Genomic DNA, 27,862 nt, shown 5'->3' on the forward strand with positions numbered 1-27,862 from the left:
TGGTAATTGCTTTCCAGAATTAACACATTTAATAAAAAATGATCTAATATTTTGCTTTAATGTAGATGTAATGTGTAAATATTTTCTTTATTTTATACTGTTGCTATCAAACGATTAATCACACTATATATATATATATATATATATATATATATATATATATATATATATATATATATATATATATATATATATAAAAGACCTGTGCTTTCTCTGCCTGCTCACTGCATTTCCCCACCGGAAGGGGCCACTACACAGCAGAACTGTGTCCTAGTTCCGTGGGCGTCTTGCGTTGCTTCTCCAGTCCTGTCGGCGGCAGTACAGAGTCTGACTCAGGCTCTGACTCCTCGGTCAAACTCACAGGAAGAAGCGGCGCAAGAGCGTTCTCGAGCGAGCGCTCAGCTGAGAGAGCTTCAGCGAGTTGAGCTGACGGAGTTTGTTCGTCGCCGTCAGGAGGAAACAAACCAAGGGGGGGCTTAAACGTCCTCGATATGACGACAAAAACATCCCCTGACCGAAACGGATATCCTTAACTACACGCCGGACCCTGTTCGGTTCCCGTGGATGGCTTAGCAGGCGAGTTACGCGCAGTTGAAAATGAGGGAGCTTGTGTTTTTTCTCCCTCGTCGTCCAGCGAGAGGACAAGATGGCAGCGCGAGCGCGTCGAGCATGTAGTGGGTGCGAATTAAACCCGAACATGTTCTCAAAAAACCCGCAGTCCGACCACAGCTGCTGTCTGTGAAGGTAAGGAAGATTTCAACGAGTTGAAAATGCTTAAATACGCGTCTGAGAGTTAACGGCGAAGACACCAAATCAGGTTAGACTTCGGAGTTGTGATCGCGAGCTCGTCGCGAAAAAAGTTGCCACGCCACACCAAAAACTCGAAAGCAACGTCTCGCCGGGGTTGTTAATGTGTTTTGGTAACTTTTGAAGTTCTGGGTTTAATAAAAAAGCACAAACGTTTTTGTTTTTGTTTTGCCCCGCAACTTTTTCTTGTTAAATGTTCGCGAGGAAGGCTCGCTGGTAACCAGCCAAACCCATGTTGTTTACCTAAACCCTGCGCTTTAAAGCACGAAGTAAAACGGTTCGGATGATGCGTTTAAGCATCGGTCGTTTGCGTCGTTAGGGTTCGCGCATACGATTTGTTGGGGTTAAAATGTATTTTTCATATAAACTCGCCAGTTCTCGATCTTGTGCTATAATCGAGCGACGTGTTGCTCAATCCTCCTAAAACGCACAGGCCCCGTAAATCGGTTAGCAGCTGACTTCTGCTTTCGTCTGTAACTTAACAGTATGCTGGTAGGACTCAGCAAAAGTTGTACCAAAAAAAAAAAAACCTCTTATGTAATATGCAAGTTGCATTTCCTGTCTACACATTGAAATAGAATCTCTCGTGCGTTGCCTAAAGCTTCTTCAGAAAGAAAAGATTGAAATTAAAGTGTCTTTTTAATACAAAACGACGATTATATCATGTATATTTTCGACAGGGAAGTTTAGTTTCTCATTTAACGTCCCTACTGTCGTGGAAAACCTGGAATATTATGTAATTTTTAGACGTGGAAGTGAATATATCTTTGTTTCCCCTAGTTAAGATCAGCTGTAAAACAAACAAAAAACACAACTTTTTTTTGGAATATTCTAAAGAGTAAGTCAAAAAAAGTTAAAAGTTAAAGCATAATGAAACCTAGAAGAACATAAGTTCCTCATTTGTATTACCATGTTGTGTTATATTGTTATATCAAAATTATATCAAAATGTTTAATTGCTGTATCCAAATACCTTTATTTTTAGAATGTATAAAATGTAGTTTTATCTGCTTGTTTTTTTCGGTGATATTAAATATTGTAATTTTATTAACAGTTTTAACTTAAATACTAGTTAATATATTAAAATAATATAATTTTTTGTGTGAAATGTAGAAACTATATATATATCTTATCCTAGTATATTTCATAGTGAAACCGCTTTATAAAAAAATATTGTTCCTTATTGTATTGGTAAATTTTGTCAAACGTAGGCTATGTGTGGCTTAAAAAAATAATCATGGAATAATTATGGAATTTCATTTTCAACCCAATTTCAATTCGTCATATTATACTCTTAAGAAATGTTGTCAATTTTTTCTAAAACATGTATTGCAACATAATGAAACATGAAAGTTCCCTCATTGTTATTACTATCACTTTCCACCGCTGGGAAAATTTGTGCCTGTCAATTCGGTAAAGTTTACTTCCCAATCATTTCCTGCTGTTAAACTTTTATAGCCCGAGCAGTTGCAGCGTCAACAGGTGTTTTCCCGTGCTATCTCTCGCCTAACCTCATTAGGTCTTGACATGGGAAAAGGTCAGTCACCACCTGCTTATAGCAGAAGGCAGTGGCAGTTTGAAAACAGTAGAGACCTGTAACCCAAAACCTTCGCTGGTGCCTTCTTGCTACTGGGGGATTACGCTACTATGGGACAGACCTCATAAAAACACTCCTCCAGATGGGACTGTCCTTTTAAAGCTGTCGAGTCAGTCTCTGGTTGCAGACCTACGCGTTGTTTACACAGTCAGGAATACCGATGTAATTGAAATGCATGATTTTAAACCTGGTGCTCGGTACGGTCGTGTGAATGAATGAGGGCTTTTATAACAGCTCTGGATGTGAAATCCATCAGGTGTGCATTCCCCATAAAACAACGTGACATGTTTGCACCCCTTTTATGTTTTATAACCTCAATATTTGCCGTTATGAAATCCAGTCTAGTGTGCCAGAGTGTTAGCAGGCCTTAGAAGTGTGTATGTGAGGGAGTTAGTATGTGGGTGTGTTAGAGCCACACCTGTCCTCGTGTCTGAACTTGTGCCATATGTTGTGCCAGCATAAGTAGTCTGTCTCCCACGAAACTAAGACAGCTTATCCCCATTGGTCACTTGTCTGTCTGAGTCTGCTAATATGATATCACTGGTTTTATCGCACACTAGGGCTGAACGATTAATCAGAACTAAAATCACTATTTGGCTTATTATTCGATGTGTAAAGGCTGAGATTTATTTAAACAAACATATGTGCATGTATTAGAGTGAAATGTGATACTGTGTTAATTTATAAGCATAACAGTGTTTAGTGTCTCGATTCAGAATCGGTGTTTTACACAATCTGGGTGGTTTCCTGCAATTTATTATTTTTTTAATGAGATGTTTAGAAACCAAAAACAAGAACCTTTTTGGTAAAATAAAAAAGGAATTGTTCAACATTTTAAGAATAAAAATTAAGGCATAATTATAAGTATTTTTGTTGCATATTTAATCATTAAATAAAGAATACATGCCGTAACTTCATTAAAACATTTATAGATTAAGGCATAGATATCATTACAGTCTGACATTTTTATAAGAAATTTATTAAAATGTAAAATGTTTGCATATTTTTAATCATTAAATTATAATAATATTCATGGCTTAACGTCATTTAAAAATAAAACTGCAATGGAAATAAAAATGTTACAGTTTTACAGTTAAAAAGTATTATAATTTATAATACTTTATTTTGCAGTAATATAGTAAATTGTGTAGTTTTGTCATATTTCAAGCATTGATCGTTTTTATGATGACACAATTTTATTATTGTTATTAATATTGTCGTCATCATTATCATTGTGTATTATTAGTTGACATAATCCCACGATTTTTAGCCAAATTGTGAAGCCCTACAAACAAGTGCAATAATTATGGAGCTATTTTTAAAAAAATTATTTTAAGTATTTTTGGTTCCACATCATACATCCCCGTGGCACACTTACAGTGCTTTCGGAGCTTTAGAAACTTTCCCTTCAGGCGTTAGTGAGATCTTCTTTGTTATGTGGTCTCTGTTGTTCATTCATTCAACAAACAGTCTTGCTTATTTTGAGTCTCTTAAAATAGCATAAGGTTTTGTTTTGATGATTGTGACTGTATGAAAATGTAAACAGCATCTGTGAAATGACTAACACAGGCTAATGTTTTTCTTCCCCTCTGTCCTTTATAGGTATGGCCTCACAGGTTACGGTCTGCCCACCACATGTTTATCAACCCCAGACAAGTGCCTTTTGCAGAGCGAAGAAAATCGATCCCAGCAGCTGTGTTTACCATGAGAAGATCCCTCGCACTTACGTGGTCGGTGTGAATCTAGGCATTGCGCACCCTACGGATATTATACCTTTATCGAGAATCGAAGCTTTGACTAGCGAGAAACCCAGCGTCACACAGACTGATACAGCTCCACAGGAGCTCCTCAGAAGGGCTTCCTCACCATACAAACGTGTGGTGTCGGAGGGCGACCTTCAGTATTTGTCCAGAGTGGCCGCGGCAGTGGAAGAAGAAAGTGGAGACAGTGGCCAAAACAGCCAAAGTAGTAGTAGTAGTAGTAGAAGCAGTGGCGGCGCTCCAGAAGGGGCAGAGCCAAGCGAGAGGAACGGTGGTTTGAATTTGTTGGGCGGAACCCAAAGATGTGGGTTTAAATGCAAAGGGGAGGAGCTTGAGAACGGCAAGAGCATCATGCAGATAGTAGAGGAGCATTCTACTCTACCTGCCATGTTGCAAACAAACGTTGGGAGCACGACGACCGCAGTAGGCGTGGCCCCGCCCGAGCCGAACGCAACCGGGACGGGGGCCGTGAGCGGGACAGGCGACGGCGACTATCAGTTGGTCCAACACGAAGTGCTGTGCTCTATGAAGCACACCTATGAAGTGTTGGAGTTCTTGGGACGTGGTACGTTCGGTCAGGTGGTCAAATGTTGGAAGCGAGGCACCAATGAGATCGTGGCGGTGAAAATACTGAAGAACCACCCGTCGTACGCCCGCCAGGGCCAGATCGAGGTGAGCATCCTGGCCCGACTGAGCGGGGAGAACGCCGAGGAGCACAACCTGGTGAGGGCTTTCGAGTGCTTCCAGCACAGAAGCCACACCTGTCTGGTGTTCGAGATGCTGGAGCAGAACCTGTACGACTTTCTCAAGCAGAACAAGTTCAGTCCGTTGCCGCTGAAGGTGATTCGGCCCGTTCTGCAACAGGTGGCCACAGCGCTGAAGAAGCTCAAGAGCTTGGGCCTGATCCATGCCGATCTTAAACCGGAGAACATTATGCTGGTAGATCCCGTGAGGCAGCCCTTCCGTGTGAAAGTGATTGACTTTGGCTCTGCCAGCCACGTCTCCAAAGCCGTGTGTTCGACGTACCTGCAGTCTCGCTATTACAGGTAAGCTGTGCTTCGAGGTCCCTCCGGTAGACTGACTGCCGCTTGTCATGACTGTGTTTAATCTCAAATAGACTTTTGGAATATTTGGCAAGTGTAAAGATATAATTTGTGGCGTTCATTTGGAGGAAGTCGAACTGAGGAAGGTTTACTTAAGCCACACTTCCTGTCAGGACAATTATGTAATTCTCTCTATAGCTTTTGTCTAAGTTTGATGGTAAGCTGTCTCCGTAACCGCCATGGAGCTACACCCATACTAACTTTATGTAACTCAAAAGAAAAAAACATGACTCAAGAAGTTTTCGGCCAGTTTGGTTCTCTCGTTTGCTTTTTTTCCTCCCCTAATGGGGTCAGTTCAGTCCGTGATGGCTGTACTTTGTGTGTCTTTGTGGTTGGCAGTTCTTTAGGAAGAAAATGGTTTGCTGAAGTGATTCATGGGATGTGGAAGAACATGGACATGCTCTTAAATTAGAACATTCCAGATGTTTTTGTTTTTTATGTTTTCTGTCAAACTTAATTAGTATTTTTTTTTTTTATCCCAAAACTTCCTTCCATGCGTTCGGTCTATATTAGATAGTTCAGCCAAAAATGAAAACTCAACCTCATGCTGTTCTGAAGATGTATGACTTTCTTGCTTGTTTAACACAGTGCATATTATATCATGCATTATGCTTACAAAAAGTTCAGAGTTTGCAATTTTGTGTTCTTATTCAGCAAGGCACTAAAGACATTTATAATGTTGCACAGAATTTATATTAAAGAATGCTGTGATTTTGTCAAAGAATCTGAAGAAAATGTATCGGTTTGCACAAAAATATAAGCAGCAATTTAACAACATTAGAAAAATATAGTAATATAATATTTCACAAATTAATTGTTTCATGTTTCATTAACTTTTGTTAAAAAATCATACAGACCACATTTTTTTCAACATTAAACTTTCCCTCTGTGGACAAAAATACATCTTAAATAAGCAGATGTTTCAGGTTTGGAACAGTCTGTAGTTTGGTAAATTAGTGTTTTGTTTTTAGGTGAACTGTCTCTTTTAGGCAATTTTGCCACTGAAAGGCATACGAATGGGTTACGAACATAATGTGACATTGCGGTGCAGAGTACAGTCTGTCTCTGTAAACGTGCTCGGTTTGTGTGGAAGCTATCAGCAAAAAAAAGATAAAGAGGAACTAGTTTAAATAGGCCATTTGAACTCTTTGTACTTTGGCACAGCCGCAGTTTGATGCCTGCAACTGTACGAACCGGCGGCCCATGCAGGTGGCACATGTGAATGCGTCGCTTTGCATGGGAATGAGATGCACCGAGGAACGTGTCTGCACTCAAACCAAGTGTGATAACACAGATGTTTTTATAGAAGGTTATGAATAATCATTCATTCTCGCCTGTTTTTCCCTTTTTCTGTGAATTTGTTCATGACTCTTTACATGGTGTTTGTGTTAAATCGTTACATAAGTACTGAGTAATTCTAACCAACAACATGTACTTAATGTGCAATTATTTTGAGTGGTTTGTAATTGCGCATTGTTTGCTATTGTATTTACAACAGCAAACAAGACAAGTTTTTTGTCATTGTAATATAAAGTGTTACCTTCATTGTTAACATTTATTTGTTTATAAAGTGCAATTTTGTTCGTAACTCAATTAGTGTTCAAGTATTTTATTAAACCTGACATTTTTAGTTAGCAATCTGACATGCAGAGATATGACAATACATAAGAATCTTTCAAATCTGACGTGTTTTTCAGTAGACCTCATGTTATGGCCTTTCTGTAGCTTTTGCATCCCAAAGTGGGGAGGAATAGGGCAGCGAGTGCTTCTGTTTTCCATTTGTCCCCTGTTTTGTCAGCATGATCGATGCCGTAAGAATCCATAGCTTGTTCTCAGCACAGATCTGGCTCACCTAAATTTAGGGCGGATCTCATTGTGTTCATAGTCACTGTGGTATGTGAGGTCGTCATGACGAGCATTTAATTTTTTTTGTATTCGGAGCAGGCTGTTTTGAGCACGCACCCGTGTGTCAGGAAGTGAAATTTTGCATGCGTTGTCAAATAGCAGAGCTGTTTTTATATTTCAAACTGTTTTAGAACTGGTTGTCTGCATGTCAAACATTTTCATATTTTTATGAATAGAAGAGTGATATTTTGAGTGAAGCCTTATTATAATGTATTTGGTGCAGCGATGTAATACTCATGTTTTCAGTCCAGTAGTACAACTGTTTAAACTGGCGCGAAGATTATAAACCGAAACAGTCAAGTGAAATTGCGCAGAAGTTAATGAAGAAATGGCAGTGTATTTTGGACATTAGTTTGACACTCAAGGACCATTTTTGCTAGGAATATGCAACTATGCCTGTTGTACTTGAAAAGAAAGATAAAAAGGGGAAAAAAATCCACATTTAGGTGATCTGTAAAATGCATGTGATTTTGTTTTGTTTTTATTTATTCCATAGCTTGTCCGTTTGGAAGCAGGTGATGGGTGTTTACTACTAATCAAAGATCCCGCTTTATTAATGAAATGCGTATGATAGACAAAAATTACATGATCTATAGGCCTAAAGTTCAGTTAATTCGAAAATTAGTTTCCACAATGTTGCAGAAAAGCATATCAAGTGTTAATAGTGGTATCCCTAGTTGTAACTCTGGTAATGTACTAGTGGTCCTTTGTTAAAATAACCACTGTGACCCATTAATAATTTACAGTGTTGCTTAGGTCACTGTGTGTTGTGTTCCACGTAAAGTGAGGTACCTGCTTCGGTTTCAAGTTGCTATAGGAAAGGGTCATTAGGTGCCATGGATTTTTTTTTTTTTTTATGGCCTCCTGAAGTGACTCGTCCGGTTGTTTCCTTGACACCCATGCCGCCTTTGTTTGCTGAATTGTAGGATTCTTTCTCCTATACTCAAAAGTAGTTTGAAGTATCCAATAGCGGCCACTTAAATGTCCATCCTTTCCATGTCATAATTAATTTTCTTTTTCCAATTTTCTGGTTAGCTTCATTTTTCCTATTCCTGTCATTGTTTTTGGGAGACTGTCAAATCATAACCCGGAAAGGGCAGTGCTCAGAGAAAGTTCTTAAGTTGAATTTTAACCTGTTTTAAGTTGCCCAGTACAGTTGATGAAGCCACTTTAAGTGACAAATAAATTTGTAGTGTTTCTCCAGGTTTCCCCATTTAGCTCTGGGTTTTGAAACAGGCTACTTAACCACCAGAAGGGTAATGGTATCAGAACATTGAAACAGTGTTAAAACCTAGGAAAACTGATATACACTGGGCAGTTGCATAACAAGCCGCTTGCATTTAACAGAAGGCCGAGTGACGGGACTCTGGTCTGGCTCGCCTCAATGGACTGTGTGTGCTGTTCAAATAACCATCAGTCTGTATTCAGAGCCTTGCGCTATAAACCCTAAAGTTGGGCAGGTGAGAAGCCCTTGGCTTTGCTGAATTTGCATTATTTTGGAATGCTAATTTAGTGCTTGTTTTTATGCGCAAAGGGTACATTTTTGGTACTGCTTGTAAATGTCAACTTGTTTTTCCTAGATGTGCTGCCTTCAGATTTTTCTTTTGGTTTCAAAACAAACAAAACAGTAGCTTTGCCTAATTTTAGCCATTTCTGTTGGATTTCAAATCCTGTAATGTGCATCCTAGCAGTTTACTTCATACCTAGAAAAGTGTGAAAGACATTGGCCTTGTTTTAAAAATGCAGACGCTATCATATCTTTGCAGGCACACCCATTGAAACCAAATGGCAGGTTTTGCTACCACCCCTTAATAAGCATTATGCAACACTTCTGTTTTTATTTTTCTAAGTCTTCCTTATTGGTCATAAAGTTTAAAGTCCTTGCATTGGCCTCTCCTCTGCTTTTAATCTGTTTTTGTTTCTGGAAGATGTGACATTAATCATTCAGCTAAAGTGTGTTCAAATTTAAGACCTTGACTTTGTCCAGTGTCAACCATTTATTCTCATGCCTAATTTTTTACATTTTTTTGCATGTTTTCCCACTTAGCTTACTTGAAGACTCACAGTAAACAAGTCTAATGGGTCGCAAATAATGCACAACTAAGTACAACCTCCTGTGCGGCATCTAAGTGGGCCAGTGTAGCATCACTAACAGCTGCAGTAGTGTTTTGTTTTTTCACGTAAGACTACTGTCCTCATGCATCCGTACGTATAATAAATCTTGACCGAGACCTACGTTCATCTCCGGCCTGAGGTATGAACGTCTGCTTCTTGTCGCTGTGTTTTAGATCATGTCAACGCCTGGCCTCCATTTGCAGCGGACTTGCACTCGCTTCAGATGAAGAAGACCTAATTGGCCAGATTCCTGGACTAATGAGCAGCCTGAAGGGTTCGGTGGCTTGATGCAGTTGGATAGAGAGCACACGTAGTCGTTTGTTTGATTCAGGCCCTTTGATGCTGCATTCATGTAACTTCTCGTAGTGATAGTGGGTCGGTCAGGCTTTGTTGACTAGGTTTCGAACGCTATTTGACCAGATGGTAGTTACCAAATCCTAACGTGTCTGTCATGAATAGAGAAACAGGCACTGTTTTTTCATCCTTAGCGTTCATTCAAGATGTGTAGTCACTTGATGTACTGATCTTGACCCCTTCACATGACTGACTTTAGCACAGCCCCGTGACAAGCACTCCCAGTAGCTTCACTTTAATATATAGGATCAATTTTGCTTGTGTACACAGTGATGCATCATGTAAATTGTTCGTTGCTGTTTGCGATTAGGTCAGCGGTAAATCGAAATTGAAATCAGACCAAGAAGGTTTATAAGTAGTGGTTGCCAGCTGTGTTTTAAGAGCCTGGAATCAGTTTCTGCACTTTGATCCATTTGTCAGATCATCTTGATATGTCGTGGTCTGTATATGTTCCACTTGAGGATGAAACCTGATCGCACTCCGCTTCCTGTAACAGCTTACCGTTGCTGTTCGACATTTTGAATTGGGACAAGGTAGGTTACAGGTGTGAAGCCTTATACCTTCCTTGGAACCTGGAGTTTGTTTTACATGCCATCTGGTATAAGGTTCCCATTTCATCTGATGAAGCTCCTGGCTCGCTTCCCAAGCTTCAGAGCTTACGGCATCAAAAGTTTATGTTTGAGATTGCAGCCTCATATCACCTTCTAGAGCCAGTCCTATTCAAAACCTTCACAGTAAAAATGCAGTTTTTTTTGTCTTTGATTAAGCTAAAATAACACTGCAGAATAAGTTCTGTATGTTTTTGAAATTCTACAAAACTCTTTTTTTCATTACACATTCTTTTACTTGTTAAATTTGAATTGCTTTTAATCATCAACCTGAGTTCAGGAGGCTTTGTTTAACCCTTAATTAAAACTGCACTGGATTCAGGAAAGAATCAGAAAAATTTGGTTGTCAGCCAACGTTAAGCAGATAGAAGCCTTTAATGTAGCTTCATTCCTTAACTCAGTCTTCTCAAAAACATCTAAACCAAATCAATAGCTAATAATATAGCTGTTCATGCTGTTGCTTCCTGAGATCATCAGGCCTTTACAGAGGATTATTTTCAGCTCTGTCTAATGCACATTGATTCTATTGAGGCCGGCCAGACTGTCTGCATTTCTCCGCATTTCCGACGGGAACTGAAATGATGCAGCGTTGAAAAGGCTTTGTTTATTGCTCTGGTGCCTCTGCCTCACAACGCTCCATGCAAACAACACTTCCGTCTCTAAAGAGCTTGAAGAAAAGGAGCTTAATTTTTCTTGTTTTGTTGGTTTGTTTACCTGGCAAAATAATCGGTTGATGTATCTGAATCAGTTATATTTATATAATTGAGATGCTGTTTTACCTTTTATTAACATTTACATTTTGATTTGTTTTTCATTTTTAAAATGTCTACATATTTTATTTCAGTTGCAGTTATTTTAGTACAAATTAAAATCTAAGCTGTACAGGCCATGCACAAACACGTGGGCTATACATTCTGCTTTTCTTAAGTTTTATTTTTCAGAACAATTAATTTAAAATACAGTGACTTCTTCAAACATTTTGCAAGCTTCAGTGTATTTTGATGTTGCTTTTTATTGCTACGCTTTGTTATAAGCTTATGTTTCTTCTTCATTTAGCTTCATATTTCACCCATTCTCATATCCTAAGCTCTTTGTTGGGAATCTGTTTTGCTGTGACCTCAGGAATGCATAGCTTCCATTTAAATAAAGGGATTGGTTGGTGCTATAAACCCTAAACTCTTTTCTGGAATAGAAATAGTCTGTTTGCAAGGTCCCACAGAATGTGATTTTCTAGCCAATGTATTCTCATTGTACACTCTGCTTCTAGTAATACGGGGCGGTGCACAAGCCAGGCTTTAGCTATGAGTGGTATGTTGTACCCTTTGGGCGTTAGCCGGGAAAGAACATTAGCTTGTCTGTATGTTTTGCAACACAAGACTGTTATGGTAGGAAATGAGAATCAAGGGACTTGCTTTAGTGCTAGCAAAAAAACCTAGTAATGATACACTACTAATGAATACAAATATAATATGATATGAATAATGTTCCAAAAGTGGGTTTTCACAGGGATGCCATTTGGGTACCCCTAAGAACCTTTCATTAAACAGTATAAAGAAGAGTTCACTATCATCTAAAGGACCTTTTTCCAATGTAAAATAACCTTCTGTGCAATCAAAAGGTTGTTGGTGCTAGAGGTTTTTAATGGGTGTGTAGGTGCCAATAAAGAACCATTGTTTTAGGAGTGTAGCTGGCACTTCTTCAGGACACGTTCTTCTAAAACTGGCAAACAAATTGTGGGTGTTATCTGACAGGTCTAAATAAAAAGGGGGGTGACAGATGTGTTGCTTGACAGATTTGCAGCTGACAATCGCGCTTCAGGTTACTTAGTGTGTTATTAAAAGTCCAGTACGCTACAGGATGTCAGAACGGTTTGTGTTACTCAACCTAAATTTCCTTTCAGATTTCCCAAACCCTGTGAATATGTACCTTTTTTGCAAAAAGACCTATGGCCCTCACGGAAAAGTTTTGGATGACTTGTAGGGGAAGTCCGAATAACTGCTCTCTGCAGTAGGAGATTAGATAAGCAGTGTTTGGGTGGGATTTGTTTACAGAGAGCTCTCTGACTGGACGCTGAGCAGGAGGGGCGGAAAAAACCCAGTGACCCATGTCTTCTCGTTCACAGAAGCCGCTGTTAATGAAAGGCTTTAACGCTGTTTTGCTCCTGGCAGGCACGTGTGGTTCATCATCTGTGGCTACGTGTTCATATTCGGCTCTCTCCAGGCGGTTGACTACGTGCCAGAAAGAGTGTAATGTTCTCGCCCCTTTTGTGAGCAACGCAAGACGTTTAGAACCCTGGGGTTAGGCTGGGATGATCAGCTGGGGGCGGATTTCTGAAACTCGCACGCTGCCTCTTTGCAGTGAGAGACTGCTGACAGCGGTTTTGACACAGCTGATCTCCCTAATCTCACGTCCCCTGACACGTTCCACTTTTATTCATTTTTTTTTTAAACATCCCCCAGCTGAAATCCCATCCTGATCGTCGCACTTTCTAGACAACGTGTCTTATGCTTGTTTTCTGAACAGCTGCAGAGCTCCATTGGCCTTCAGAGAGGTTATTGTGTGGTCAGGGCTCGCCGTCCCAGTAGCCGCTTTAGACTGTGGCCACTCTAGGCTTTCTGGCTGCAGCTTGAACCAGATGACTCTAAACCCCCCCCATCCTTTCCATACCGCCGACCTCACAGGAAATAACTGATGCAGGACAGGGGTTCAAATTTAGCATGGCTTTGCTTGACAAACACTGACTTATTGGTTCGTACTGACTCAGAAAATGGCCTTTTTAGCAGGTGGCCACCATTAGCACTGCTGGTAAATTCCACCTTTTAATCTGTCTTTTGGTCTTTAAAACATGATCTCGGTGGAATCAGGTTGCACGACAAAGAACAGTGGACACACAACACCTCCCTTTGAAAACACTCAGTATAGTCGATGCAGCAATGGCAAATATTCTCATGTTGCTGTTGTTTTTTTTTAGGACTTGGAGATTTGAGCAAAATCCTATATTTATTTTGTTTTTACGGCACTGATACATCAAAATTGAGATTTTTATTTAGGCTAATCAAGATCATTATGATATAAATTTTTGATACCACAGACATTCATAATTCTTGCCTAATCACAAAAAAGCCTAATTTAATAATTAAAAAGACATGTAATATCAGTGATTAAATAAGACTGAGAAACTAATTGCAAACAATGACTATGGAAAAAATTTAAAGAAATATATTTTTTATTTTTCTTTCTCAGCTGTTTGCTTTCACTAAAGACCTCAATTGGTGTGTTTTATGAGGATGTTTGCAAAGATGGGAGTTCTGACACACAATATTGTCTATTTAGTAGTGCTCGGACAATACATCAATATATTGTGAATCTAAAAATGATCCAGCATCAATTCTGAGATTTTCTGAATTCATTGCGAGTCCTGATGAATTGACTCTGAGCTTAGTTTTGAACATCAGATGCGCTGCATGCTTTATAAACAGCTGTACTCGGCTTGTTTTCACATCCTTACACACAAACCTAAAATAATCATTCATAAAATTCACAAAAGTTGAAAAGCATTCTGAGCTGAGGTGAAATTAAATGACTCGGCCGAATGCACAAGCGCTTTAGCTCTCTTCTTCATGAGCGTTTGAGTGTGTGGATAAAAACTAGATTAGAGCACCATCTGTTGATTTTAAAAACTAGGCTGAGAATCAATTCTGGATCTATGTATCGTTCCAGCCCTAGTATTTAATAGGGTTGTGCTGATAGATATTGTATTGATTGATTATATGTATTGACAATAGTCAGAGATGTCCCCTGTGGCTAATGCCATTTACTGTAGCTACTTTTTGAATAACTGAGGAATGCAGGCCTTACGAATTAGAAATTTACAATGTTTGTATGTAGTTGCATGTAGTTGAATTAGAAACTGGGAGAGTAACGTCACATTGTTTGTTAGTTTGTTTTTAGTACATGCTTTTCTTAGCCTTGCACTGAAAAAAGCACTATGATACCTAATCTTACTCCAGGGGAAAAGGCTTGAACATTTGAAGTCTGGTGTGGACTCAAGCAAACATAACACAAATGCAAATGCCGCCTCAAAATAGTTTTAACAGTAACTTTCTTTGTTTGAGTTGGGAAGTCCAGACCTGCCGTGTTATGTCATCATTATTTTTGACCTGATTTCTGTAACTTCCCCTGATTCTTTCACCTGAAATGTGACTTCCTGTTAACTGTGGGCTCATGGGAATTTTTTCTTGTAAGATTTGCAAAACCACAATGATTAAACCTGAGTACATTTTTCAAGCGGAAATCAATCGCGGTTACAATACAATTTGGCAGTATGCAAAATTGACATGCTAGCGTTTAGGGACTGGCCTAATAGCCTCTCGTCCTTCAATGCCCCTTGCTATTGGATTTCTCTGTGCAGCCAGAGCTTGTGGTATTATGTTTAACTTATGTTAGGCTTTGGATTTAGTCTGTTTGCCCATCGCTATGCTGGAGGTTTATTGGGGTTTAGTCTGTAAGATCTTGTGCAGAATATAGAGCACTCCATTTGTTCTGTCAATGTGCCAAACATACTTATGTTTGGACTATCAGTTAAGCCATACTGTTACCAGGGCAGAAAATAGTTTCTCGTGCAACAGTTTTAATAACCACAGAACTTGAAACAGTAGTACTTCTGTGAAAACAACAACTTGTTACGTTATGACATTCACTATGGCTCATAATGTTACATTTAATGAATTTGAATAAAAAAAGGATCAGTACATGAACCACAATGATTTGTATGTTAAACAGTTTGCATAATTTAGTGACTTAAACCATATTTGAGTTTGTATTTTCATCTCTATTATCCAAATTTAGATATGTTTTAAAATTCTGGTTGGGAAGTTCTGGTAAATTAAATCATTTGTAAGTATTATTATTAATAATAACAATAATAGTAATGATAATGGTAATATTACTGTTATACATTTTTTTTACTTAAATATATTTTCTAATTGAAATGCATTTATTATTATTTAAATATTTTGTAAATAAAAAATGTAATATTAATAGTAATATTTATTTATTTGTAGTAAAATATCATTCTTATTGCTTTTTTAAATACATTTTTTATTAAACTAAAAAGAATAATTTTGCTTCATACCCAAAACCCACTTTTTTCCATGTAAATGCTGTAAAGCATTCTCATCTACTGATAGCTGCACAAACACTACTAGCATTGCACTGTGTAGACCATCCCTGCACTGTTGTGTTTGATTGACTCTTTGATGACTTCTGTTATAATGCGTCATTCTGTGTGTGCAAATAATGGGTTGAGCAGCTTAAAGTGAATCACAGTATTTGCTGCTGCAACACCTTTCACTAAGACGACAAATACAATAAAGAAAACTGGTAACTTAATTTCAGAGCCCTGAATTTAAAAGACAGTGTCACATAGCCAAGCCATTAGTGAATTATTCACGGCAGCTTTTGTTACTGCATAAGTAAGGCACTGTTGCTAGTTACAGCCGCTTACTAGTAACCTGGCTTGACACATTCTGATATCAATAGCTGACTGTTTTAACTCTGTATCCTTTAGGTGCTACATATGTGACCTGCTCAGACATACAGCAGTTTTAGTGCCGGAGAAGTTTGCTCTTTAGTTGATTATTAATGCTGACCAGGGTTAATTGTGTGTCATCAGACTCCACCTCTGTCATCACCCACTTTTAGTGTTTAGATCCGTCCTCATCTGTCGCTAGGCAGCCAGCATTTTCCCTCCGGTTGTCACGGTAGCAGATGTGTATGGGCCCGTTGACGTCAAAGCCCAGATCCAACAGCAGACTCGCGCTGCATCAGACCAGGAATGTCGCGTCATTAGGCTCAGGTTCATTTCAATATGGATGCAAAGCTTAAATGAGTGTGACATGAGTCTTGCTGAGGATTCTCAAACCCAAACTACTGTTTTTCGTAAAATCTTATGTTTCAATATGACTTATCATTAAAAACGGACTTTTTCAGCGTGTAAGTGTAGAAAATGTAGAAAAGAACAGCCCAGTAATGTTTTTGGTAAGCTGTTCCCTACAAACTTGTGAAAGAATGAGCATGTTCTTTCGCTCCTACTGTTATGTAGAAAGGGGACCTTATTTTATTACCGCCCCTTAATCTGCAAGTTTACATCTTCAACGCCAGCATTTTGTTTCTGCAAGTGGTAATGGTCAAAGTTAAAGCAAAGCATGCTAAATTTTCTGTCGACGGCCGTACTGACGAACACTGAACGCTATTTAGAGTCCCGGCCTCAGAGGAGACAACATAGCAGTGGAGATATTGATTTATTTGCTGTATATTACACAGCTGCCACACGTGTCTATTATAAATAGTTTAACAGCCATTTAGCAGAATTAACCATTAGGTCAGTATCTGAGGTACGAGTAGTAAAAGCACAGCCTTATTCTGGAATAGGGGGAGGGAAACAGTTGCTAATTTGCATTTAAAGAGTCATGCACAAAAACAGCGTCTTTCCGCTTGCACTAAAAATAGGCATATGGAAAATTTATATATATATATATATATATATATATGAGATCAGTGGGGTATTTTGAGCTATAACTTCAAACACATTCCGGAGGAATGTGAATCTGAGACGTGTATTGCATCTTATAAAAAGGGAGTATAACATATGCTTTTAATATTACATGATGTGTATAAATCATCTTGATATCATCAATGATTTTTTTTTTCTTATTGTAGCGTTCGTTTGTCCAAACGCTTGTTCATCCTCCTCCTGGGCTTTCGTATTGAAATATTTTACTGCTTTTCAATCAACAGCTCGTTGGCAAGGTAACCACTCCATTAATTCTCATCCTTTCCTGATAATGTGTTCCAGGGCTCCAGAGATCATCCTGGGCTTACCCTTCTGTGAGGCCATAGACATGTGGTCACTGGGCTGCGTCATCGCTGAGCTCTTCTTGGGCTGGCCGCTTTATCCAGGAGCGCTGGAGTATGACCAGGTAAGATCAGCCAGTGATCTCGCATAATGACCTACTTTGTTGCGTCCGGGCGCCACTAATGGGGCGGCATTTGGAAGGATGGCATCATTTGCTTTTTTTTTTGTTTTTTTTTCAGTGCAAGTTTTGCGATAGGTGTCTTCTCAAAGAAAAGAACATTGACGTCATTAGTATCAGCAGGGTTGTGCAAAACTACGCATTTTCAGAATCTATGAGTTGGTGTGTGCCTGTGTAATAATAAAAGGCGTCTCATGACTGTTTTGAACTTGAATTCAACATTTTAACACAAGTCTTGTTGCAAAATTCAGTTAATGCACAGCATGCTAGTTAGAGGTTGGCCAGTAGTGGATTTTGGATGCATGCGTTCATCTAGATTTTTCTTTTCTCTGGAAAGTACCAACAAATTGTTTTATTAATTATTATTTATGAATTATTTTAAGCTCAAATTGTAGTATTATTATTATTATTTTTGTTGTTATATTTTTTTTTCAATTCAGCCTTTACTGTCCCACTTAAATATAAAATAAAATAAATTAAATGAGTAGCTGTTACCGTCTAATAAAATAAAATAATTATAATTAGGAGACAATGTAATATATAATGTCTAATAAAAATAGAATCTAAAATAATACTTACATGACCATTGTGGATCTTGGTGCATGTAGATAACTTTTTGAGAATTGAAACTAATTTCAATCATGTACAAAAAAAGTTTTATTTATTCGTTAGATTTGTCAGCTCAATACTTGTGAATATCTTCAGATAACACGGAAGATGACTCGCGCACATTAAAAATGTGTGAGTGCGTTTACCGTCAGGGACCAGTGCTGCTGATAAACCAGTTGTCCGAGGTGGTGTAAATGGCACTTATGACAGTTAGCAAAACTAGCCGGCTATGTAAGAATAGGGTGGTTTGGGTTTGCTGACCACAAACCCCCGAGCCGCCTGTCCATGCCAGCTATGGGTCCAGTTCCACTCCACACAGCAGAATGTATTTATAACCGAAAGCCCCACTCGCACACACACACACACACGCAGCCTCTCTCTGCACTATCAGCAGGTTCTCACTTCAGCGCGCTCTCTGTGTTTGTGCAGCGCTTTGGCAACCCGATCATGTCACTATAACACCCCTAAGATGCCATAAACACTGCTTGTTTAACACGGCAGTGTTGAGCCTCAGCGCTTGTAAAAGGAGAGGTGGCGTCATTGTCGAGAGAGGAAGAGACGGAGAGGAATGAGAGCAAGCAGCCAAAGAGGGCTTTGTAGTGGCTTGTGTTTTCACTGGTAGAGGCCCACTATGACACAGTCTTTCTGAGAAGCAACAGATGCACGCTTGAAGGCGAACGCCGGCTGAGTTCACTGACCAGTAATACTTGGTTTGCCAAGGCAACAAGAACAATAGTGTTTTTACACAGAGACTCAAATGCATTGATCGGGTTGAACTGCTCTTGCCTTTCCTAAAAAGACAGCGCTGTGGTTAACCAAACACTGTTTAACGGCTTTGCTGTTTTGTTTGCGTTATGAGGTCATTGCTTGTATTTATGAAAGGATGCTATGGCAAACAAATCTTAACTCTAAAGCATCTGAGTTGCTTTTTTGTTCTTAATTTAAGGCATAGGTAGTTAAAAGGGAGTATAGTTAAGTAACGATTAAAGATCTGAGGTGATAACTCGTTACTGAGAGGTTGTGTTAGACTAGTTATTGAAATCTGTTTAAATAAAAAAACAGACTGTCTTAAGGTCATTGATCACTGGAAATGAGTTTTCAGCATTTTGTTGATTGATTAGTCAATACAGAGGACAATATTTGTTCCTGGAATTGATTTTAACAGACACTTTCACAGACAATTTATATTTACTGTATAACAAGGAGCGGATACATCTAAAGTAGGTCGGAAACCACAGTGACAGAAAAATGACTATATATAAAGATAGTACTACTGCTAATAATACAATTATAATCAAAACAAATATTTAGCAGAATTTAACAGAAAAAATTTACCGTGATCCATGTTTCATTTCAAATTAAAACGGCATTTCCTGACTGAAGTCAGCTGTGCCATTGACAAGACACTTAAACCGAAGTCGCTTTATGGAAGCGGTCCATGTAATTAGGTGTGCTATAAATCAATCTGGATTTAAAACATCAGCCAAACGGTAAAGAACGCATTTTTTAAATATTGGCTTGTCTGTTCGGTGTGAGAAGATTGACATCTGTTGTGGACAGAAAGAGTGGCCAACATCTTGACTTGGCATCTTAACAAAGCCTTGAGTAGCGGCAGACCTCATACTGTGCTCTGTATTAGCAGTAAAACACTGAGCTTTGTATCATGAAACGCAACAGAGCTCGAAATAACAACTGAAGTTATTTGCTTATTTTTGTCTCTTTGTTGTGTGTTTTTTACAGATTCATATTGATTGATACCACTGTGTAGTTTGTAGCTTTGTGAAACTTTTTTTTTTCCATCCTAAAGATGCACAATCACAGGTGACATCAATTAATACTTGATGCCTACAAATAAATTCAAACCATTTTTAACTTTAGTGAGCTTTATGAATATACTATTATGAACGTTCTTGTCAAGACAACATTTCTTTCTGTATTTTGGCACAGTTTTCTTGCTGCATACTTTTATGGACCTGCCTATTCTAGGCTAGTCTTCTCATATTACTTCCTCTTGGAATAGTGGAAAAGTACCATGCACATGTTTCTATCTTGTTGTAATGCTTTGTGAATCAATCAAGAGGTTTTTGTCGAGAATGTTCGGATGGACTTGGCTTAACTTATCAGAGATGCCAGTATTGAGATCCACTAATGCTATAAACGTCTCCACAGATTCGTTACATCTCTCAAACTCAAGGGTTGCCCGGAGAGCAGCTTCTGAACGTGGGGACAAAGACGGCCCGATTCTTCTGCAAGGAGTCTGATTCACCGTACGCCACCTGGAGACTGAAGGCAAGGGGCCATTTATCAAAACCAGACGTTGCTGTCATGAATTTACAGCATAGCTCTCTGGATCCAGTTACTGTCTGCTCTGCATAAAGTTTTGATGTAAAGTTCTTATGTAATGACTTCAAACGTGCTTCCTGTTTCTGCAGACGACTGAAGAACATGAGACAGAAACGGGACTGAAGTCCAAGGAGGCGAGGAAGTACATTTTCAGCTGTCTAGATGACATTGGACATGTACGTTTTTGCTTGCAAATGCTTGTTATACATCATGAGAGAAAAAAAAGTTCAAATTATTATATTATTATTATTATTATTATTATTAGCATAAGTAGTATTAGTAGTAGTATATATCATGGTTAATAATATTAATATAATATACAGCAATAATATTACCACTTTTAGAGCATTATTTTATAGAATAATAACTATTGTAATTATAAATGACTAAATTGTTACATTTAAAATAATATTTGTAAATTTATTTTTATAATTTTATTAACAATATTGATAATGTATTGATATACAATACTGTAATTATGGTATTTTATTATATTTTAAGTATATAATGTATATATAATTATGTATGTGTATATAATTTAAAAAGTTATAATAATTAAGTGTATATTATGGTTAAAAATAATATACAGTAATTATTATATAGAATCATGACTCTGATATGAATATTATTTGATTAAAATATGTATAATAGTTAATACAATTAATGTTTTATATGTATATCAGGTGAATCTCATGCTCAACATGGAGGGCTGTGACCAGTTGGCTGAGAAAGCTGACAGGAGAGAATTTGTCGACCTGCTAAAGATGATGCTGATGATTGATGCCGATCAGAGAATCGCCCCTTCAGATGCACTTACCCACCCTTTTGTCACTATGCAGCATCTGATGGATTTCCCTCATTGCAACCAGTATGTCCAGACTTTTTTTTAATGCCAGTTTCACTGCCTGTTTTTTCTATTGTGTGTAGTTGTACTCAAGGAGCGTGTCTCCAACAGTGTCCAGTCTTGTTTCCACATCATGGACGTGTGTCACTCAAGAACCAGCATGTACGATACTCTCAACCGCAACAAAGCACCTGCACTTATGAAGCCTGTAACGCTTCCAAGTGCTCCAAATATCACTGTCGCCTTCAACAAAATGCCATCTGTCCACTCTCAGGTAAAACCAAACGCTCTGAAAAGACTTAGGGTTTACGTGTGAGCAAGAAGATGATAGATTGTTCCTGATGGTTGATCTGTTTACCTTTCTTTAGACTTTGGCGCCGTCTGCTCCACCTGTAGTGCATCCAGGAATTCCCATCCAGACAGGAAGTGCCCAATTTGGGTGTAACGAGTCCTTTCAGCAGGCACTCATTCTATGCCCTCCTGCTCTTCAAGGTAGTAGAAAGCACATTCAAATGTGATGTACATAATTTGAACTAGAGATGCATGGTTTGCATTACAATTTTTCTGTAAGTCTTATAATTACAATGATTATTACAATGATAATGATTATAAACAATAATTTTCCTGTAAAAATAATAGTTTAGAAGATACTGCTGCTGTTACTACTAAATTAAAATGTATAAGAAATATTACTTTTTGATTATTTATAGTAATTAGAAATATTTCACTGTAAACAAATCATTTAAAAAACAATATGGTACTAATATGGTAATTTTATTGTCTCGATTTATTGTCTGTCTTGATTTTAAAACATTAAACCTTAAAATAAATATTATAAATATTGCGTGGAGCTGATTTGGTTGTTCGACTCTACAGGAATCCCTTCAAACCCAAATCAGCCAGCAGGATATTCGGTTAGAATGGAGAACACTCTTCCTCTGGTGACCCAAGCCCCAGCGATCCAGCCTTTACCCTTGAGACCAGGAGTTATAGCACAAGTGAGTCCTCGTGTCACAACATGATGTCAGAAACTAATGAAAAACAGCCGAGGGTTGTTGCATTGACGTACCAGTTTTGATAATAAAGTCGAAGCCAGATACATTACAATGGTTCAGCATTGTCCTTTTTTGACCTTTCAGCAGCCGTGGTCCAACAGAACTCCACAGATCCTGGTGCCAGCTTGGCAGCAGGTCCCGCCACCTGCTACGAGCTTGGCATCCGATACAGTGATTGGATCGCAGAGGCGAGGAGACTGGGGGTAAGAAGATCAAGAGCCTCACCTCGAATATCATGTGCTGACACCACTGCATTTCGCTGACATAAAATGTTGTTTTTATATCTGTTAAAGGAAAGTGCGTCCACACAGCAGCCATTACAGTTCGGTGATGCCCCAGCCTATTGTTCCCAACCAAATGGCTGTGTCAGCCCATCAGCCTATTAACATTGGCATTGCTCATGTGGTCTGGCCTCAGCCTGCATCTAACAAGAGAAACAAACCCAGTCAGAACAGGTGAGCTACAGCCCACGGCCATTGGCAGGGCCTCAAAGCCTCTCCATGCAAACCTTATGATACTCTTGTTAGGCAGCTCGTTTGGATTTTTAACCAAAGTTGAACTGATTGTTGTAATCCTCGTTGCTTTTAGGAGCTTGAATGTCTCGCACTACACGGACACACAGCCCTCAGTGTGTCCGTCACCAAAGATGGCGGACAGGTTGGCGAGTGCGGAGCCACAGAAGAGCTCTCCTGACAGAGAGGTGCAGGCTCAGGTGAAACCGGAACCAGAGCAGGTGGAGGAGGAAGGTTGCTGTAAGACGACAGCGGTTAATCAGCAGCGAGAGTCTATTATTATCAGAGAGTCACCCAGCCCGGCAGTAAGCATCATTAGCATAAGCAGCGGCACAGATGAAGAGGAACAAGCACAGAGGTGCTCCCTTAACAAGTGAGTTGAACGTTGGTTATGCACAAGTTTTGCGGGGTTTGGTTTTTATACAGTAAAACAAAAAAAAGAGTAATATCGTGAAATGTTATTACTATTCAAAATGACTGTTTTCTTTATAATGTATTAAAAAATGTATTTTATTCCTGTAATAGTAAAACTAATTTTTCAGCATAATTATTCCAGTCTTCAGTGTCGCATGATTCTTCAGCGAATCATTATATCAGGAAAAAAATTTGATCAGAAAGCATTTTTGTTATTATGTTGAAATATGTTTTGCTGCTTTATATACATTATGATACAGTATTTTTTATTTATATTTTTTTTTAATATACAAACATAGGCCCTATGTAATCCTTTTTTTTTTCGTTTTTCTTCCCAAATTAACTTTGCTCCATTTAATTCTTCTGGCTTTCATTTTATTTGAACTCTAGATTAACTTTAACGGTTACATTTATTTTTATTAATCCGAAAGCATGTTTAATTAACTGAGATAAACATTTAATAAAGACATTTTAGGGCCATATTAGAACTGCATTTTATTTTTTCTCATAATCAATTTTCTTTTTACCAAATTCTTTTTTCCATTTTTATTTTCCTGGATTACATGTTAATGATTTAAATTATATTTGAATAATCAAAAACACCTTTAGTTAACATACTTAAATAGAAATAATTAATAAAAAAAAAAATTATCAAAAGAGCAGAATTTATTTCATTTTATAATCTTTTGTAACATTTAGCAATTTATGTTTTAATGCATGAATGATGAAGAAGTTGTGACTTATTTCGCTCACAAACAGATTTAAGGGTATTTGCATATAAAACTCTTAAAGGTACAGTAGTACGCTTTATAATTCTTAGGGTCAGTGAAAAGGTAACTGTATGACTTTAAACGGTATGCTACAAAAAATACTTTCAGTTGTGAAACATTTCCTATTCTGTTCGGCTTACATATGGCTCTAATAGCTAAATGGAGTTGTGTGTGTGTTCTTTGACAGGTGTAAGGGCAGTCCCGAGTGTGAGGCATGTACAGGCTCTCTGAACATGGAGCGAGTGTGTTCCCTTAGCAGTCCTGATAGCAGTCTGAGCACCAGCTCCTCTGCCTCTGCACAGTCCAGCCCCTCGCCCTGCAAGAGACCCAGCAGGTGTGGTATTTCATTTTTAAAACCAGTAGGTTTTAAATGATTTAAAACTGTAAGGTGAGGTTGAGTCTACATGTATTTTGATGCTGGTTGTTTTCTCCTGTGACGTGCTGCAGTATATCAGAAGATGACGGCCATGAAAGTGGGTGTGAAACGGTAGACGGCTCGCCCCCTTCAGACTCCTCCCTAGGGCCCCATGACAGCCCCTTCCCTGAAAGACGCTTTCTGACCAATCAGAACCAGAACCAGGAACCCCAGGCCAGGCGTGGACACCCAAACACAGTGCTGAATAAACCTGCAGTGAGGACCGTGGTGGTGCCGCCCATGAGAGTGCTGAATAATAACCATCATCCCAACAATGAGCAGCACATAATCGCCACAGGTATGGAAGAGCAATCCTGTAGGTTATGGGAAATATGGGAAATGTTCTAATGGATGTTAAGCAGTTGTGGCTTTGTTTTCTTGAAATCACATTCTGGGTTTGATACAGTCTGATTTGTACTAAAACCTTTTTTAAATGGAAAAAAATATGCTGATTTGGTGTTCACGAAACATGTATCATCATCAGTTTTGAAAAGAGTTATGCTGCTTAATATTTTTTGTGAATATTTCTGCTTATCTTTTTTTTTTTCGATGAATAGAAGTTCAAAAGAACAGTGTATATTTAAATAGAAATTAGGGCTTGATGATCTGACCTATAATCAAAATTGTTGCTTTTTTATTTATATTTTTGCCCTCATAGTTTATTAAAGGTTTATTTTTTTCTAATAAAAGTGCACTTCTTATCTTTGTTGGAGGGGCAGTATTCAAAATAAATGAACATTGTTGTGACAAAAGTTGAAAATAATGTGAAACCTCTTGTAAATTAATATTATTTTAAATAATCCATTGTGAAAAGCGGAAAATAATGTGGATCTCTTATGAAGTGGGAGACGAGGCAAAAGACATGAGTGCAATGTTCATATAGTGCCAAATACACACGTAATAGTATGCTTTTAAGAGGAACGTATTAAAAGAATTAAACTATAAATAACCCGGGAAAATTACATTGGATAGAGGTTCTGAATTTTGAGTATAAATTTGCAAAAAAACTAGTGCTTTCTTAACCTCTTTTTTGATAGAACATATTTAAGTGTCACATCTATATTTTCAAAAAACATGTTTTAACGGGTGTCCTAGTGCGATTCTATTCTAAATAGATAAAATTATTTTCTTTGCCATTGGAGCACAAAAAACCGTTTGAAGAGCTGAACTGGTTTTGTCAAACCTAGAATGTTCCTTTAATGTCTTGTGCAGGTTAATGTACAACTGTTTCATGAAACACTATTTGCATTTCATTTACATCCACAGCTTAGATTCCACAGCTTTTACACAGTTTCACTATATAGTAAAACACACAATCTTGACTTGCTGTATCTTTTGACAGTTGCTGCTCATTCTAGTTTTTGAAACTTTTGTTTGAAACAGTTTTTTCCCCAGTCTCAAATTGGGCCGTTAATACAAAGTTCCTTCTGCACAACTCATTTTTTTTAGTGTGGTCACAGCCAATGTCTACTTTACAGGTCATAGGAGAGAAACAGGAAGTTGTCACAGAGGCTATCGCAGGTGATTATGGGTATAGCGTGCACTGCGACCCAGTGTCTTGTGCGCGACATCCCAGTGTTGAGTGAGACCCTTTCGGTTTGAGCTTCCTCTCCCATACCTGATCTCTTCATTCCCGTCTTCATTTTTACTCTGCGTGTTGACTGCCCTAAATTTTATTTTTTATTTTTTGGAAAATATTTCCCCCCGGCCTCCTCCTTTCGTACCAAAGCATATCTGTCCTGTTTTCTTACGTGGAGCCAATGCTTTGTTTTCGACGCATGCTATGAAAGAAATATTGCTGGAGCGGTAAACTCTTTCAGATGCTTCTCATGGCACTTTACCCAGGCAACTTGTTTGTTTTGGGGTGTCCATGGAAAGTTTAAGGAGAGTTTATGTTTTAGATACATTGCTATCTAAGTTAGTTTTTTTTTTCAACCTAGCAGTTCATAATTGTTTTTGATGTTTAATTTATTTTCTTTTGAACAGACCGTCAGTGAATACTGGCAGCCGATTCAGTTCGTACAAGCTGCAGTACTTGTGCCAAACTGCAAATGTTAATGTGTAAAAGCTGAAGCTTTTAAGTTTAATCATGTTTATTAGGCGTTTGATTTAGTGATCACTCACTTTTTGGTCTTTTCTACTTCCTGCAGTCTTAGAATCCTCCTGCCAGTCCAGAGGTCGCTGCGGCCCAGGACGACTGAGCCACCTTTCCACACCCACGCTGCCCCGCCAGCAGAAACTGAGCTCTTCATTCCAGCCACAGCCGCCAGGCTTTGGCCAGGTGTGTCATTTGGGTTTTATCTGTAATGTGATGCAAATTGTAAATGTTGGTAAATGCTCTGTGGTTCATTGTACCATATTTTAAGCCCTGCATTGCGCACATTTATGTCCATCAAATGCTTTAGTATGAGAATGTCCCCACTCTCACTAAATCTCACTAATGTTTTTTTTGAGGAAAACATTTTGATTTGAGAGCCAATGGATTGAGGGTCCAAATTTAGTCCAAAGATCTACATGATCCCAGCTGATGTCCTAGTATCCTATGTAGCAAAAAGATGATTAAACCTTTTTTTTAATATATACACTTCTCACTACATAAGACACTTATTCCTCAACTGCAGTTGTGTAGAAGCTGCATTGAAACCCAATGACCACCACTGAAGTGCACTCCACTATTTGGAGTTTGGAGAAACATCTTTGATAACAGGCCATACTTTTATTGAAATTGATGGAACCGAAATGATACTGTTTTGTTTCCTCCCTCTCAGGTCCAGCATTACGGGTCGTGCCACAAGGAGTGGAACGGCAACTACCGGCAGCCGCGCCGACCACAGGCTTTCATCCCGCCCACAGTGCACGGTCCCACCTTCCCGCTTCCCCACGGCAGCCCCACACACTCGGCCGGTCACCCGCCACCTCCCGCCCTCCTCTCCTATCCGCCTTCCGCGCCCGTGGCCCACCTCTTGCCTTCGCCGTGCCCGCCGCCGGCCCCTCGGCCCGTCTTGCAGCCCGCCTACAGCCTGGTGCACCACCAGGGCATCAGCGTGGGCATCAACCACAGGCTGCTGCCCTCCCCCACCCTGCTCCCACAGGGCCAGTTCAAAGCCCTCTTTCCCCCGCACTCCTATGTGGCGTCACCCGCCTACGCAGGCTTCCCCCTCAGCCCCAGCAAACTCAGTCAGTACCCATACATCTGAGCTGGAGCCCACGGCAGCCGCGCGCACGCAGTCGGCACTGAGCCGCCACATCTTTCTTTTCTTTAATGAAGTTTGACAACAGTGATGATGATGCAAATCGAGCTTTATAGATATCACGGAGAATAAAACAAACGAATGCGTGAGCGAGCGAGTGGACACAAAACACACAAACTCACTTTTAATGTGTTTTTTGCACATTTGATACAACAGCATCCCTAGTCGCGAGACCCTCGGCGGAGGGCCGCAGCAGATCCCCTATGCTATTTTTCGATATTGCCTTCTGACGTGCGTATTAGACTCTCGTTCAAGCCATCGCTGTCTCCAGTGTGTGTGCGCGGTTCCCTCTTGTGGCGACCTGGTGTTACCTGTCCGTATTTTTCCGTAGCTCCTCAGTGTTAAGTCTCCTTTAGAACGGTGTTGA

The 27,862-nt window shown here is 39.0% G+C and overlaps 1 protein-coding gene across 1 annotated transcript; it reads left to right on the forward strand.

Moving 5' to 3' along the window:
- Window positions 1-669: 669 nt before the first annotated feature.
- On the forward strand, window positions 670-27,441 carry hipk3a (homeodomain interacting protein kinase 3a). The gene is given in 17 exon segments (XM_043227258.1): window positions 670-691; window positions 694-744; window positions 4,006-5,209; window positions 17,105-17,228; window positions 20,061-20,180; window positions 20,324-20,410; window positions 20,918-21,102; window positions 21,190-21,352; window positions 21,447-21,570; window positions 21,955-22,076; window positions 22,218-22,336; window positions 22,427-22,588; window positions 22,722-23,018; window positions 24,017-24,163; window positions 24,277-24,542; window positions 26,395-26,525; window positions 27,013-27,441. Coding segments are annotated over 17 exon segments (3,753 nt in total).
- Window positions 27,442-27,862: the final 421 nt, after the last annotated feature.

The sequence above is a fragment of the Puntigrus tetrazona genome, chromosome 25, assembly GCF_018831695.1.
Source record: "Puntigrus tetrazona isolate hp1 chromosome 25, ASM1883169v1, whole genome shotgun sequence".
Lineage (NCBI taxonomy): Eukaryota > Metazoa > Chordata > Actinopteri > Cypriniformes > Cyprinidae > Puntigrus > Puntigrus tetrazona.